This window comes from Megascapheus bottae, chromosome 22 (genome assembly GCF_031878675.1).
Source record: "Megascapheus bottae isolate mThoBot1 chromosome 22, mThoBot2.hap1, whole genome shotgun sequence".
Classification (NCBI taxonomy): Eukaryota; Metazoa; Chordata; class Mammalia; order Rodentia; family Geomyidae; genus Megascapheus; species Megascapheus bottae.
Window position 1 is genome coordinate 3,059,922 of NC_143530.1, and position 15,788 is coordinate 3,075,709.

The following is a 15,788-nucleotide window of genomic DNA, read 5'->3' on the forward strand; positions in this document are numbered from 1 at the left end:
TGGTGTTTAAATTCAGTTTTCCCGGCCCTCAGGTCAATCTTTTTCTCTTCTTCTGTCTTATCATCTCTCTTTCCTTTTTTTTCCTTCTTTTTTTCTTTTCTTTATTTTTTTAATCCCTCCTCCTTCTCCCTTTTTTTTGATGAGATGAAGTCTCTATATCAAAACTCAGCTCTAGGGTCATTGGCACACACTATCGTTCTATGCTTTATCTAATGCATAGCTTCCTCCAATCAAAGCTTATAACTCCATTTTTCTTGTTTTGATTTACAATAGACCTCTGTAGTCTGCTAACACATGCCTCATAGTTTTAGAAATTTCAGCACCATTCTCATTTTTGCCTCATCTTTAGCCTCCCATGATATATTTGTTGGATTTTTTTTCTTAAATTGATTCCTCATTGTCTTGTTTTAAAAACCTAACTTTTTTTTTTGGTAAGCATGTGTTTGGCGGGCAGTTTGCTTTTTCTAAATGCCTTAAAGTCCACAGACACTAAAATAAAACCTTTTATGCTACTGAAGTTGTCACAATATACTTTGTATTTGGGAAACATGAGGTAGCCTACAAAGTTTTTGTTGAGTTGATTTAAAAAATAGCCATGAAAAAAGGAACTTTAAGAAAACCCATTAAGGTCTCTCTACATGCTCCTGAGAACATACCATGCTTTGGAGAGTACAGTGTCAGAGATGTTATATAACTCATTCAATTATCATGCAATGCCATGTAGTTAATTAAAATCACTTAATGCCTGAGCATCCAGGTAGAATCCTGTCCCCGGGTCCTTCCTGAGTTAATTGAGAAGGTCTAATGAAGCTCATCTCAGGATTGACTTAATACCTATATATTGGTTGCTGTCTTGATAAATTCTTTTGCTTTTTATGCTTAAGAAAAAAAGTTCCAGCCTGTCATGAATGAATGAATGAATGAATGTTATTGGGGCTAAGAGAAGGCTTGAAGTGATGAAGGTCTTTGAAAGCAAGCCGTGTGTTTCAGGGCCCGAGTAACTTCGGCAGTGTGTCTGTGAGGCACGCGTCAGGCCGGAGGGCTGCTCAGGGACGGGCTGCCCAGGAAGCTTTTCCTACAGATGAGTCAAGAGGTCCATTTCTGGATAGCATGATTGGTTTCGCAGAGCAGGGCGGGACAAACAGAGGAGGTGGGTGATAGGATAGAAGATGGGGTTGGAGCAGCTGTCATGGCTGAGCTAAAACAAAAATGCTGAGAGAGAAGAGAGAGAGGACCAACTTCAAGAGTGAGCATGGGAAGTCAGATCCAGGCTTCTGGAGCCCCCGAAGACGCCATCAGGGTGATGTGAATGGGGAGTGTTGATTTTCTTTCATTGACTATGCAGTCAGTGGCTGAGTCCCTCCACGATCGTGGTTTGAAGAGTTCGATCCATGAATGAACTGAACAGTAAAGAGCGTATGAACAGAAAGAGGGAAGGTGTCCGTGGCTTACTAAGATAACATGTGTGCACTAGTGCTCATTCACTGTACAATGGAGATGTAAAATGTAAAACGATTCTGTCATTCCCATTTTGATTAAAGTCACCCCACCTATGATACTTCTTAGCCACTCTGTAGTTTCCCTTTTAAATAAGTAGGTATTTCTCCCTCCCTAATTTCAAGAGGGTTAAAAATGACTCCATTTTCCCTCTTCTCTAGCACCTTTGAGAAAATTACATCTCCCAGTCATAGCATCTTAGCTGGGCACTCATTCACTTTACGCCATTTGAGAAACTCTTCTCTTTTGTTTATCTTGTTTCTCTTCCTCCTCCTCCTCCTCCTCCTCCTCCTCCTCCTCCTCCTCCTCCTCCTCCTCCTCCTCCCCCTCCCCCTCTTCCTCCTCCTCCTCCTCCTCCTCCCCCTCCTCCTCCTCCCCCTCTTCCTCCTCCTTCTCCATGTCTGTGTTTACAGCTCAAACCACAGAGCACTCCTTTCGATAACTTGGCCATAACTGACCCTAAGACTGCTCTTCTTTTAGAGGATCTTAGAAATCTGGGAAAGATCGAGCACAATGGAACTTCACTTATAAACAAGGAAGATGAGCAAGTCTCCTATTTCAAATGCCGCATCAGAAATCACAAGCACATGCACAGCATCACAGCTGGTGTAAAGCTTTTATTCTTAAATGATTTGTATCCCTCTCTATATGGATGCAAGTTGGAGATGATACTTCACTCTTTCAGAGCCACAACCATGTAGCAAATGAGCAGGTCTTCTTAAGTTGCTTAAAGTTCTCTGTGCAAGATGCAGCTGGGAGGCGAACAGGATGAAGAAAAGCATAATCCATGACCCTGCCATTGTGATGGCATTGATACTGGCTAACAACCGCACTACTCATGGTATTTGAGGTATTGTGCCCATAACCACTACTCACTGTGTGGTAGGTGCTATACTAAGTATGTCCCACAGATCTCCCCCCACCAGTAGCCCCAGGATCCTTCCCAGCTTCAGAGGCAGAGAGTGAGGTATGGACATGGTCAGGACGTGGGAGACGCCAGGATTTCAGGCCAGGCTCTTGGTGTCCCCAGCCCCTCTCTTGTCTTCCTGACTCAGACGTAGCATCTGGGGGGACAGAGTCTTGTGACTCAGGATCCTGTGGTCAGAACTGGCCCCTGAGGGATGGGTACATGGATGGTAGAGGAGTCAGACTCTTCTGGATTTGTCTTGATAACTTCCCCATGCCTCCACTTTCCTGCATGGCATGCACATACTTATCTGAAGCCAGCAGTGGACTTCCAGTCCATTTTGTGGTTTTCTGCCTCCTGGCACCATGTGGGGGCTTCTGGAGACTGTGTAGAGGCGGCTGAACAGGGGCCATGGAATGGGGGCCCATCCACCTGCAGAGGGCAGCGGGAAGAGAGTGGGGCAGAAGGGGGCTCAGACAGGATGGGGTGAAGGTAAATGTAGTGGCGTGGGAAGGAATGGATTTGCTGCGTGCTGGCTTCTGTCCCCAGAGTCATGCCTCGAATCTCTTTTCTCTCAAGGAATGTAGTTGTTTACTCACTGCCTTTAAGAATTTATCTATGAACTGGAAAAATATGTCCTTTCTCTCCCCAGTCTTGGAGCATGGACTCAGAGTCTGGGCGCTGTCCCCAAAGCTTCTGTGCTCAAGGCTAGCACTCTACTGCTTTAGTCACAGCTCCACTTCTGGATCCTTTATCCCCATTTTGGGTAGTTAATTGATGATAGGAGTCTCACGGACTTTCTGCCTGGGCTGGCTTTAAACCTTGATCCTCAAATCTTAGCTTTCTCAGTAGCTAGGATAACAGACTAGAGCTGGTTGCGCCTGGCTCCTAGCCTTCTTTTTGGAGGTAGATTGGTATGGATTTGAAGTGAATGACTGTCCAGTGACTGGAGTAGCTCAAGACCTTAGTGGCTGTGACCTAAGGAGGAGGCACAGGTAGAATGCTTTCTCTGCTGTCTGCATACCATGCATGACACAAGAGTGATTTTTTTTCTTTTTGCGACATCTTTAAATGAATTGACTCTTCTTTCCAAACATTTTCCAGACTTTTTTTTTATACATTTGTCTTCCTTAGAGTTTGATTCAGCAAAAGTTTTAAATGTCTGTTTCACAGAAGGATATCTGCTGTTGTGTTTTTGTGTGTGGGTTACCTGGTGCTCGTTTATCCCTATTCTCTCTCTCTCTCTCTTTCTCTTTTTACAGTTAAGCATTAGTATTATATTGCCTTTTGCCTCTAGGGGACTGAGCAGGATTTTCTTCAATCCTCAATAAATACTAGGTACGCAAAGTAGAGCCCTATAGACTTGAAATTGCTAAATTCATCCAGAAAACACAATATCTATAGGCTCAGCAATATCTCGGATGTTGAGTTCTAAGAGAAAAGTTCCTCCCCCAGAGATTTTCAGATAGGTTCTGGGAAGCCTGAGATCATGAGGACTATAGTTTGAAGCCAGGCCAGGCAAAAGAAAAAAAGTTCACCAGACCCCCATTTCAACTGATAGCTGTGCCTGTATTCCCAAGCTATGCAGGAGTCTAGGATCAAGAGAATCTCAGTTGTAGGTAAGCCTGGGCAAGACAGTTCAGGAGGCACCATCTCAGCAGAGGGGACCATGGTTACATATGCCAGTCATCTCAGCCATGGTGGAAAGCCTGAAATCAGAGGTTCACATTCCAGACATGAGCCCAAGCAGGAAGAGAGATGGTACCTCAAAAAGAACCAGTGCAACAAAGGACTAGTCGTATTATTCAAGCAGTAGAGGATCTTACCTAGCAACCACGAGGCCTCAGGTTCAAACCCAAGTGCCCTCCAAGAAAAATAGAAATTTGCAGATGGGGCCAGGAGTTGGGTATAGTTAAGGAGAATATGCCTGAGTACCATGTCCAAGACCCCAGGCTACATGACTTAATTCTACCAAGAAAAACAAGACAAAGCTTGCGGACAAAGCTAACACAATCCTTGATGAATAGTCACCACTCAGTAAATAGTTATTGCCTTGAGAGCAGCTTTGGAATAAATGTCAAAACAAGGAGTGAGCAATGCTTCTCAGCTTTAGAGCATTCACAGTTCAATGCAAACAGAAGTGAAGTAGAGTTCCTAGGAAATAAAAGGAGATGAGCTAGTGGACTGGTAGTTTTATTGTTTGGCTTTTGTTTGTTTTAAAATTAATTTAGAAAGATGGGTAAGTTCACAAGAAATGATAAGAACAATGTAAGCAGAGTCCTGGATGTAGCGATGAAAGCAGTATCTGGTCTCAAGATGTAATTGTGCAAGGAGAACCTAGACTCAGAGAAAGAAAGATCCAAACAGGAATTAAAGACCCAGAGTGGTATCACTGTGGATTTCGTTTGGGCTTGTTTCTCTTGGTTCTAAGTTTTATGCTCGTGATTAAAACGGATGCCTTTGAATCCAGCTTATTCATAATGGAGAGTGGGTCTGGGGTCTCCGAGAAAGCAACGTGGAGGGCATGGGTTTGACCAAAGTTCCAGGGCTTTCCTTCCACCCGCTGGTTCTCCTCCCCTGGTTGGAGGTGCTGCCTCATGTGATGCCTGAGAAGGTAATTAACCAATAAGAGACAAGGTGTTCCCCGAAAAATGGAGTTCATGCACCTGATTACTAATTAATCAGGCGTGAGAGCACCTTGTAGATGTGTTCACTATTTAATTATAGCAGCCTCTCTTGGCAAAGGAGCATATGTTTCCCGCTTAATCTACTGGTTTATACTGACATCAAATTGTCATTATCAGAAAGAAGCAGGCCTTTTGATTATTCCCACTAATTTATTGAACACTTAAAATTAATGAACCCCAAGCCTTTTAAATGTGCTCAGTTGGTTTGGAAGATGGAAGGAGAAGGGGGGTGGGGGTGGAGCCTTCATTAAAAGGCCAATTTGTTGGGATAAAGGTAAAGCAAGTACATTTCATGGGTGATCTGAACTCTGCTGGTGATGAACCCATGAGTCTAGAAACTGGGCCTAGCCAACGACAGAGAGGAAATTGCATAAAAGGTGCACCCTCCTGGTCACTATTTCCGCCTACAGAGCACTGGGCTCAGTGTTTCCACCCCTAACTAGGTTTGAGCCAGTTGTCTCTGCAGGCCCCACTGCAATGAAGCTTCAGCACAGAAAAGCAATAAAATAAAATACCAGAAGTCAGTGGTGACCTTAACAAGGACTTCCTTTTTTTAAAAAATTTTTTTAAATGTTCCTCTATTTATTTTTAACGAACTGATTTTGCCTTTTGTTTCCCCTGGGACTGTAAGCTCTTTCCTTCGACATGTATGAAGACTGGGATTAGTTTTACGGGGAATCATTCTCCCCCGGGATTGTCTCTCCTATGGAGGGTGGGTGTCTTAACCTCACGGTGGCTTTTTGTATTCAGTTTCAGGTCAAGGTCAAGTTCGGGTGCTGCTCCAGGTGCTGGAAGGTGTGTCCCCGACGCTCTCAGGTGAGTGCTAACCTGCCACATAGAAACACTTGGCACAGCAGCCTCTCCTGCATTCCCAGTGAACTCTTCCCCAGGTCCCATTCAAGTATCAGTTGTCCAGCGCTTTCCTGCCTGACCACTGCCTATTGGGTTACCTTATAGCAAAAAGGAAGACAAAAGGAGGTCTCTATTGTTGGAACAACAGAGAGTAGGAATTGAAGTGTGGAAATAAGCACATTTCATAAATTATGGACCACAGATCTGCACATGGGCCGTCTCTAAATAAAAAGAAAAATTCCAGTACCTTTAAACTTCAATTGTTCTTGGAGATTTCAGGAAATCAAAATAAACAAACCCTCTTCAAAAGTCAGATGTTTCTGTGAAATCTTGCTAGCTAAAAAAAAAAAAGTATCAAAGAACAAACACTTCACAAACGCCTTCTAATGACTTTCGTAGTTTGAGTTTGTTTATTCTGAGTGGGTTTAACTGTACATTTGCTGGAGGACACATCTTTTCAGAAGATTTCTGAATCATCCTTTGTTTTCCATTGGCATTTTTGTGTTTTCTCCGGGTAACCAGTCCATGCTGATCAGAAAATGATCTGATTTTCCCACACAATTGATGTGAAGGCACTGGACTGAAATAGTGGGGTGAAGGATTGATGGCTACAGCTCTGTGTTGACTGGACTTTGAGGAATGGGACCCACGATTTTGTATGCGGGGTGGGGGGAAGAGGAGACTTGAACTCTGGACCTGGGTGCTGTCCCTGAGCTTTTTTGTTCAAGGCTAGCATTTGAGCCACTGTTGTACTACTGGCTTTGTGGTGATTAACTGCAGGTAAGAGTCTTCTGGAGTTTCCTGCTTGGGTTGGCTTCCAACTATGATCCTCAGATCTCAGTCTCCTAAGTAGCTGGGATTACAGGCATGAGCAACTGGTGGCTGACTCAGGCTTATTTTCATAACAGTTTCTGGGCCTCTGTGGCATTGTATTCTTTCTGTCTCCTGTCTTTATCCTCTTTGTTTCCTTAGGTAGCTCAGAATCCATGTTTTCCCTAGAACTAGTTTATGAACGGGTAAGTAAATACGTTGGGTGGTATGCCAGTATGTACAAATGTATGGATGGAAACATGGTAGGTTCAAGAGGGATCTCAATCTGTGATCCTTAGAGAGCCCAAATCAAAGTTCAACAAAAGGCACAGCTGAAAGGAGCCAACCCAACCAGCACCCTTCCCGGGCCTTCTCTGCACTATTCCCGGGCAAAATATGGAGAATGGAGGCAAAATTTGGAGAAAACTCAGGGAAGCATTGCCACACAACCCTGTTGTTCATAAAACCTTTACAGGGCCTCATTTTGGGTGGGGCCACCAGAAGGCCTTCCATCCCACGATGGCGGTGTGTGTCGTGCCTGTGAACGCTGGGTAACTGGAGTCTATTCACTTTTCAATTTTCCCCGGGGCTCTAATTAGAACATGACTGCTAGAGAACTGGATTCTGGTAAAAAAAAAAATCATAACCCGGGTGCCTCTCGTGCCTCTGACATCGGGCATTTTCTCTTTTCGTTGGGAAGTCCTCTGGAGGTCTCACAGTCAACCTCACAGACTTAAAAGACAACCCGGGCGCCTGCTGCTGAAATCCTCCTTAAAGCTTTCTCCAGCTTAGGGCTTTGTCCCTTTCCCGCTGCTTTCCAGCTCCCCGCGGCTTGCTGTGTGTTCCACCTGGAGACACATTAATAGAGAAATCTGTCAGCCTCTGCGTGGCACCGTGGCCCTCACGGCTTTCCTACCGCTGGCCTCCAGTTACCTCTCCTGGCTCATGGTTTGCCTGGTGCTAGCTCTGTGGTTTTAGTGGCAGCAAACTTCAGAGGACCTCTCGTGTCTCACAGTCACGCTCAGCCTGCTGTCCTCCCTTTGCCCATATGATGTGGATGTCTTCAAAGGCTGAATGACACCAGCTCCCTCCTTCAGAAAGTCTCTCCCGCCTTCCTTTCTCCATGGAGAGCTGTCGGAGGCCTCCTGTTAGTGTCTGCCCATACTTTCATCTTCCCAAGGGGACTGTTGCATTTCTTCGTCTGTCTTACACTCATGGAATGTTCCAGTAGGAAGGGGCTCTGTATGTTCACCCATGAAACACGCCAGGAATGGGTGAGGTCTTCTCCTTGCTGTCAGAAGAGGAGGCCCCTCCATCCTGCCTTGTTGTCAGAAGCCCGATTGCCTTATCGATCACATCCCAGAAGAGAATGGATATAGTTCTAGAAATTCCTATCGGGAACCAGGAATCAATTTTCACTTCAGTTCTGTGACGGTGACACCAGTGGTGCCTGATGCTCAGGGCAGAGTCAGTAGGATCAGTCAGAACATGGACTGCATGTGAACCATTGTCCTGTGAAGTGGCTGCATCTTGATTCTGCTGTTAGCAGGCACTTACCGTTTGGCGTGCTGGTGCGTGCCTGGAATCCCCCAGTACTTGAGAGGAATAGATCAGGGGACCAGAAGTTCCACACCATCCTGGGCAAAAAGTTAGGGTGGACGCATCTCAACCAGGCCTGATGGTGTCTTCCTATCATTCTATCTAAGCAGAAAGCTGCAAGTTGCAGTGTCAGCCTGGACAAAATTTGGAGACCCTCTCCAAGATATAACTGAAGTAAAAAAGGGCTGGGAAATGGCTCAAGTGGTAGAGTGGTTGCCTCGTTAGCACAAGGCTTTGAGTCCAAACCTTAGTTCCATCAGCAAAAAGAGGAAAGGAAGAAAGACAGAAGAAAGGGAAAAAAAATCTGAGGACATCAGGCTTTGACTCAAGCACTCTACTGAGGAATCTGTTTTAAGAAAATATTCAGGATTATTGACATGTACATAGAGAAGGTTGATCCCCATTGTATTGGTAAAGAGAGTGGAAAGAAGCTAAATGTCAAGTAGGTTAATGCCATTACCAATCTAATAAATAATCGATGTTCTCACATGGCAGAATATTATGGAGGCACCAAAATTACATTTTTTTCCAGCAATTGTGCATAGCTAAGCTAAGCCAAACAAGAATTGGATCTGATACAATCTCCGTGACATAAACTGCCAAGAAATCCTGGAAGGAAACACAAACAAAAGGTTGATGATCATTACCATTGTGTGATAAGATTATAGGCAATTACTACCTTTTCTTTATTTGTGTTTCTGAGGAATCTATGATAACATATGTGATATGTATAATAAAACAAAGACACACATGTTCAATGTTGAATGATGTTTAATGATGTCAGAATATGTTCCCCCCCAGCACCAGAAGTTGCGGCAATCTACAGTCTGGATATTCATTTGCTTCCTGGGTGAAATTATTTTAGAGAGGTTCATAAATACTAAAAAAGAAGAGCTAGCCAGGCGGCTCCTAAAATAATAGTAGAATTTGGACATGGTAATAAAGTGGAAGTTATTCCTCTTTTTCTTTAATCCTAGCATCCACCTCTGAACCGGATGGACCCCTCCTCTGGTCCCACCCTGAGACATGGCAGGATGTTGGTGAGGGATGGGGCGGATACAACAGCTCACTTCCAGGCCCTGGGGATGACGTCGTGATCCCGCCCAGTGAGTACAGCAATCTGTGAGACCAGCCATAGGCAGGCCACACCACATGGGACAGGGGTTATCCAGTCATTTACGTCAGACAGCAAAGAGAAGAGGAAAAATGGAGCTGGTTCTGCTTATAGCTAGCTCCCTTTGGGGGGTGGGTTACAGTGGAGATGAATTTCATAGTTTAGTGGAATTCAGAACAGATATCACAGGTAACCACCATTAGAGGAGGGCTACGGAATCCTGTGTGAAGGGAAGTTAGACCAATCCACTCGCTGATAATTTTCTTTATGACTCAGAGAGACAATTTATTATGGTGTCCTGTATTCTTGAAGAGGGAGTCTGGGAGTGGGAAAAATGAAAAAGAACGATTTTTTGGTCAGTAGCGGGGTTTGAACTCTGGGCCTGGGAACTGTCTCTGAGCTCTTCAGCTCAAGGCTTGTGCTCTACCCCTTAGAGCCACAGCACCACTTCCAGTTTTCTGGTGGTTAACCAGAGATAGAAGTTTCACGGACTTTCGTGTGCCAGCTGGCTTTGAACTGCGACCCTTAGATCTGTCTCCTGAGTAGCTAGGATTACAAGTGTGAGCCTCCAGCCTCCGACTTCTTTGTAGTGTTTTGTTTCGTGTAGAACTGAGAGAAGAGGAAGAGCTCTCTGTAGCCACAACTTCTGAGAATACTGGAGAAAAAGAAGAAATAGGGAAAAATAGATTAATAAAGTAGAAAAAACCCAAACTATCCAGCAATCTATTTGTCTACCTAGAACTGCCTCAAAGTGCACACACATTCATTCCAAAGTGCATTAATTCCTGAGCTATTCAACATTCGTTTTCCTTAACAGAACATTCAAGAGAGTCCCAGAAAAATCACTTTAGTCCAGGAAGAAAACGTTTTACATGGAATTCCCACGCTCATGGCCTTAATGGTTTAATTTGAGCCTTTTTAAGGAAATAGTAAAAATGAGAAGAGATGTCATGGGAAAAAAAATTTAGTCATCTGTATGGTCACGACGGCAATCGACTCAGCACAAACAGTGCAGCGGTGATTGTGCTCAATGCACTGACTTGGAGAGGAAAGATTATCTGTAATTTTTACCAAGGGAGAAACAGAGGCCCAGGTCAGCTGAGTAACTTGTTCAGAGACACCCAGCTTGCTGGGTTTAGACCCAAGTAGTCTACATTCTTACACAGTGAGGCCGTTCTCTTCCTGATGAGAGGAAGGGAATACAGAAGGTCATGCTGGTCAGTGGATCTTTGATGGACAACTAAGGTGGACTGGAAAAGGGCGAGGTTGGAAGTTGATGACGGTGTTAGCTGCATTCAGGGCCCGAGGGGCAGGAGAGAGAGGCTGCCTTGAACGATGCCATGCTGGGCTATTCTCGTCGTGCAGCTTTCTCACCATCTCCTCTTCCATGGAGGGTGAAACTTGTTGAATAAACCAGCTCATGAGTCATTCCTCTACAGACAAGGAAACTGTTCTGACTCCACCATCTATTTGATGAATCCAGCCAGCGGATGAGCCCTGGGCTATGCTTTCCTTCTCTTTTCTTTGTTCTCCCCTTCCCGCTTCCCAGGCAGGAAAGTATCTGGCTTTGGTGGTGGTGAGAGCAGTGGGTGTGAGTGAGTGTTTGGTGTGAGCCGGGCTCTGGGCTAATGGCTCTGCATGGCTGTTCTCATTTAACTCCACAACTACTCTGCGAACAGATCCTGCTCCTGTCTGTGCTTTCAGAGATGAAGAATACTGAACATAGAGAGGAGAACTTGCTAGGGTTTTGTTCTTAGAAACTAAGAAGCTGGAGCAGAAAAGAAAATCAGAGCCCTCCTCTCCCCTCCCCTGCCTTTCCCTTCTCTTCCTAGCCCTGTCCTGTCCTCCCCTTCACTCTTTCCTTTTCCCTCTCTTCTCCCTCCCCCTCCCCTAGGTCTCTAGCTCTGTGTCTTTTTGTCTTTATGGAGTTGAGGATCAAACCCAGAGCCTTAGTTATGCATTCTCCCCCGGCTCTGTCACATCTCCTGTGGTTTTGGGGGAGAGGTGGTATTGGGGTGTGAACCCAGAGCCTCACAGTTGGCCAGGCTGGCGAATCTAGGGCCTGAGCCATACCTCTAACCCTGGTTTTTTGTTTCTCCTCTTGGACATGGGTCTTTGAACCTCATGTATAATGTGAAAGTAGAACTAATATATCCCAGTGTTAAGAAGTTAAATGAGATAGCATCTGTGTATATGACCAGGGTGTTGTACTCCAGTGGTAATGAAATTATAGATGGAGCCCGTGATTTGTAAAGTGTCAGGTGGTCTGTTCTGTCATTTTTCCATCTGCCTGCTCCTCTTGGCCTCTGGTATTAGTGGCACTTTGTATTTTCTTTCCAATGGCTTATTATTTAATTTTCACAACATCCTTGGGAGCTAAATAGGTAATAACTATTATTACAGTAAAAACCCATTTTTACATAATACGATTTTAATGGAACCGCTGATTTTACAAAATGAAAGTGACTGGTAAAGAAGATTTAAGTGATACTTTTGAACCTCTAATATAATTTTATGGTGTTTTGTATATTTTAATTCATTAATAAAGGAAACGTGTACAATAGTCCCATCATTATTCAAATAGGATAGCATAATTTTTCAATAAAATTCTTTGGGTAAATTGCCTATTTCCATTTTCTGGGAAATCAATTTTACAGAATGACCTGAGACCCATCCTATTTGATAAAAATAGGGCTGTACTGTACTAATAAAAGCGACCACTATCTTAGGTATGGTGCCATTTTCCTTCAAGGTGATATGTCTTTATAGACACATTGATTAAGAAAGGCCCATGTGACGTTGCACCCTGTGAGTGCCAGTGGTGGTGAAGATTCACACTTGTGGTTTAGCTTCTGATAAGTCTGCATTATACAAACAGTGCTTACCGTCTTTGCCTTCTTCATACTGCAAAAACAAAGTTCCATGCAATCTGGACTATGTCAGTAGTGGGAATAATTTCTGTCTGATTTAATCTATAAATCCCACGCTTCCTATGATGTGCCCACGTCTAACTTCTCCTCCGTGATGTGTACTAAGCTAACCTGAAGGGCATGGATAGGATGCTCACAGACCTAGGTGGGAGAACTGTCCCTGTGGTGGTGTGACTCCCGCTCTTCCAGGGCTGGCATCATGGAAGCAGGATGTGTCACCTGCAATTAGAGAAGACAGGGCTCCACGTAGAAGATACAGCTGTGACATGCTATCACGTGGCCCCCGACATCTTTTCTGGAGTGTTTGTTGCGGTGGAATGCACTGCTTCATTTCCTACATTACTTTGAACTGTTCGTATTGAAGAGATAAATGGGAGGGAACTGCCTGTCTTGATAATAGTTCTTCTGTTGGTTCTGATTTTAACAATCGCGCCCTTTCAATGACAGAGAGATCCATCAAAGCCATTTGATGTTCAAAGATGACAACGTTTAGTGCATTTTCCCTGTTAAATTGGAAGGCATTGTAGTGGATTGTTTATATGAGGCAAAATGTTCAGAAATCAGGAAGTCGTCTTTGAGGGGAGGAACTTTTAGAACATGTCATGACTGTGGAATTACTAAGTGGATTTTACCTTTTTCTTTTCTGAGATTACACATAACCGAGACACAGACAGAGAGACATAGGTCTGTAGTGTCAAATGGAAATGGAATGTTTCAAACACTGTGCCATTTCTGCAGCTGCTGTGGTTCTTTTGTAATTTTGTCCTGGTGTCCTTTAGATGGGCTGGAAATGTCTACCATCTATCATAAATGATAGAAACTTCAGGACACAGAGATCACCATTTAAGTAGTAGGTTTGAGCCATGAGAGGTTTGTTTGCAGACTTACCCTGACCTAGGTAAGTCTTCATGTTCTCCTGCCTCAGTCTCTCAGTAGTCTGGACTTTGTGTCTCAGCCTGAGATGAACCTAAAACCTGGACAGCTTCCATGATGCTTCCTTCCACTTGGAATAGGGGTGTTATGTTGCAGACACAGCATCTTCATTTTTCTGTGCGACTTCTATAGGCTTCCATCTGAAGTTTACAAATATTGCTTAGGGGAACTCTGCTTTGGCCTTAAATATGTAAATCTTAACTTCATGGTAGCTGTAAGTGCAGTGGCACTCTCCAGGGAAAAATACAAGTGTTGAGAACTTGATAAGAAAGCAGAACTGACAGGATTTGACTTTTTTTTCTCAGTAATGTAGGGTGAAGGAGGATGAGCTGATGAGGACACGAACTTTTTCACGAAGGTGACAACTGTCAAGAGCTGCTGTCAACAGGAATAGAAGATGGTAGGCAGGAACCAGGACCTAAGCTAGATTTCATGCGCATACTCCAAGATGGAGGCAGGAAATGTGCAGTGGCAAATGGTGAGGTGAGCCAGTTGGGAATTGTTGAGAATCAAACCTTGGGGCTTGAAGAAGGGGTAAGAAGCAATATGGGAACCATTGCAGGGAGACCTAGAGAGTCAGGAGAGGTGATTACTATTATTTTTTTTTCAAGGAGGGAATCTCTATTTACAATCACTGGGACTTAGTAATTAGAACTTAATCAAAATTAGGCTAAGGGTTTGTATGTCATAGAAACATATTAATTTAAGAAATAAAACATTAGGTCTATAGAGTCATAGGTTTTTATGTTTACATTTCCATTACCATGTTCATAGCTTTGGATATGCAGTTATTGAGTCCTTGCTCTTGTACACTTTGGATTTAATAACCGCATATTAAGGATATCATTCGCCTTTTGTTCCTTAGGTCTTGACTTGTCTCACTCAACATGATTCGCTCTAGATTCATCCATTTCCCTGCGAATGCCATTATTTTATCTTGTCTGTTGGCTATGTAGAATTCCATTGTGTATATATACCACATTTTCTGTATCCATTCATCTGCAGTAGGGCATCTGGATTGTTTCCATCACCTGGCTATTGTGAATAGTGCAGAGATGAACATAGCTGAGCAGGTGTCCTTATAATATCTTGGGTCATGATGTTCAGGACAGATGCCCAGAAGTGGTATGGCGGGATCATAGGGAAGGTCTATTTTCAGTTCTTTAAGAAACCTCCACACTGCTTTCCAGAGTGGCTGAACTAGTCTACATTCCCACCAGCAGTGCAGTAGGGTTCCTTTTTCTCCACAACCCTGCCAGTAACTGTCATTGTCTGAGTTCAAAATCTTGGCCATTCTTGTTGGGGTAAGGTGTTATCTAAAGATTGTTTTTATTTGCATTTCCTTTATGACCATAGATGATGAACATTTTCTTATATGCTTTTCTGCCATTTTAATCTCGTCTTCTGATAAGTCTCTCTTTAGTTCCCTTGCCCATTTAGTGAATGGTTTATTGGGTTTGGGGGGATTAGTTTCTTGAGTTCCCTGTAGATACTGGATATTAAGCATTTGTCAGATGTATTGTTAGTGAATATCTTTTCCCAGTTGGTTGGCTGTCTCTCTACTTTGGTGACTATGCTTTTATCTGTACAGAAACTTTTTTATTTTTAGGTAGTCCCATTTATCGAGTCTCTAGGAGAGGTGATTATTTTGGCAAGAATTCTAATGCAGGTGTCAGGTTGGGCATCAGAAGGAACAGTCATGGGGATTCAGAAGAATTGGGATAACTGGCTGGGAAAAGAGTATACAAAGATAAAAAGGAGTTGTCAATGGTAGACAAAGAAGGACTAAGGAAATAAAATTCAGAAATGGCCTGAGGTAACCCATTTACTCTCTGTCATACCTACAAACCTGGTGCTAAATCTACTGCAGCACTTCTTTTCAAGGGCTCATGGTATCTCATTAAAATTCCCTTAACCTTCATGCAGCCTGGATGCAGACCATGGAAGTGAGTGGCTTTCTGATTAGAATACTGCCACATGTCCCCCAATAGGGACACGTGATAGGTTCAGTCCAACCAAACCAGTTCATTTGCATAGCTTAATCAGCAACCCTTGGACAATAGATGACATTGTGTACTATGTCAATGTTGTTTCCTACAGGTGCACAGCCTTACAGATGAATATAAAAGAATGTAATATAGATTTTAAAAAGATTTGGAGACTGTGTATGCCTTTCTTCTTTTGCTCTATGGGGGTTTGAACTGAGGGCTTTGAGTTTTCCAGGCTGGTGCTGCATGGCTTCAGCTATGCTTTCCCATCTCCCGCCCATCTTCCCTCTAGTTATTTTTAAGACCAGGGTGCGGGAGGGGGATGGAGAGGCTAGTGTTGATTTTTTTCGCCTGGGTTGCCCTAGACTGTGCTCTTCCTACTTAAACTTCCTGCCTCAGCTAGGATGACAGGCACGGGTCTTGAATGCCCAGCTTTGTGTGTTGAGGTAGGGCTCTCAGACCCGTCTCCAG

General features: G+C 43.8%; 1 protein-coding gene across 1 annotated transcript in view; it reads left to right on the top strand.

Annotated features, from left to right (window-relative positions):
- Pkhd1 (PKHD1 ciliary IPT domain containing fibrocystin/polyductin) overlaps window positions 1-15,788 on the top strand; it is a 262,115-nt gene that overhangs the window by 141,144 nt on the left and 105,183 nt on the right. Inside the window, exons 53-54 of the mRNA XM_090356513.1 lie at window positions 5,842-5,907; window positions 9,330-9,458. Coding sequence (XP_090212639.1) covers window positions 5,842-5,907; window positions 9,330-9,458 — 195 coding nt within the window. The remainder of the gene's footprint in view (window positions 1-5,841; window positions 5,908-9,329; window positions 9,459-15,788) is intronic.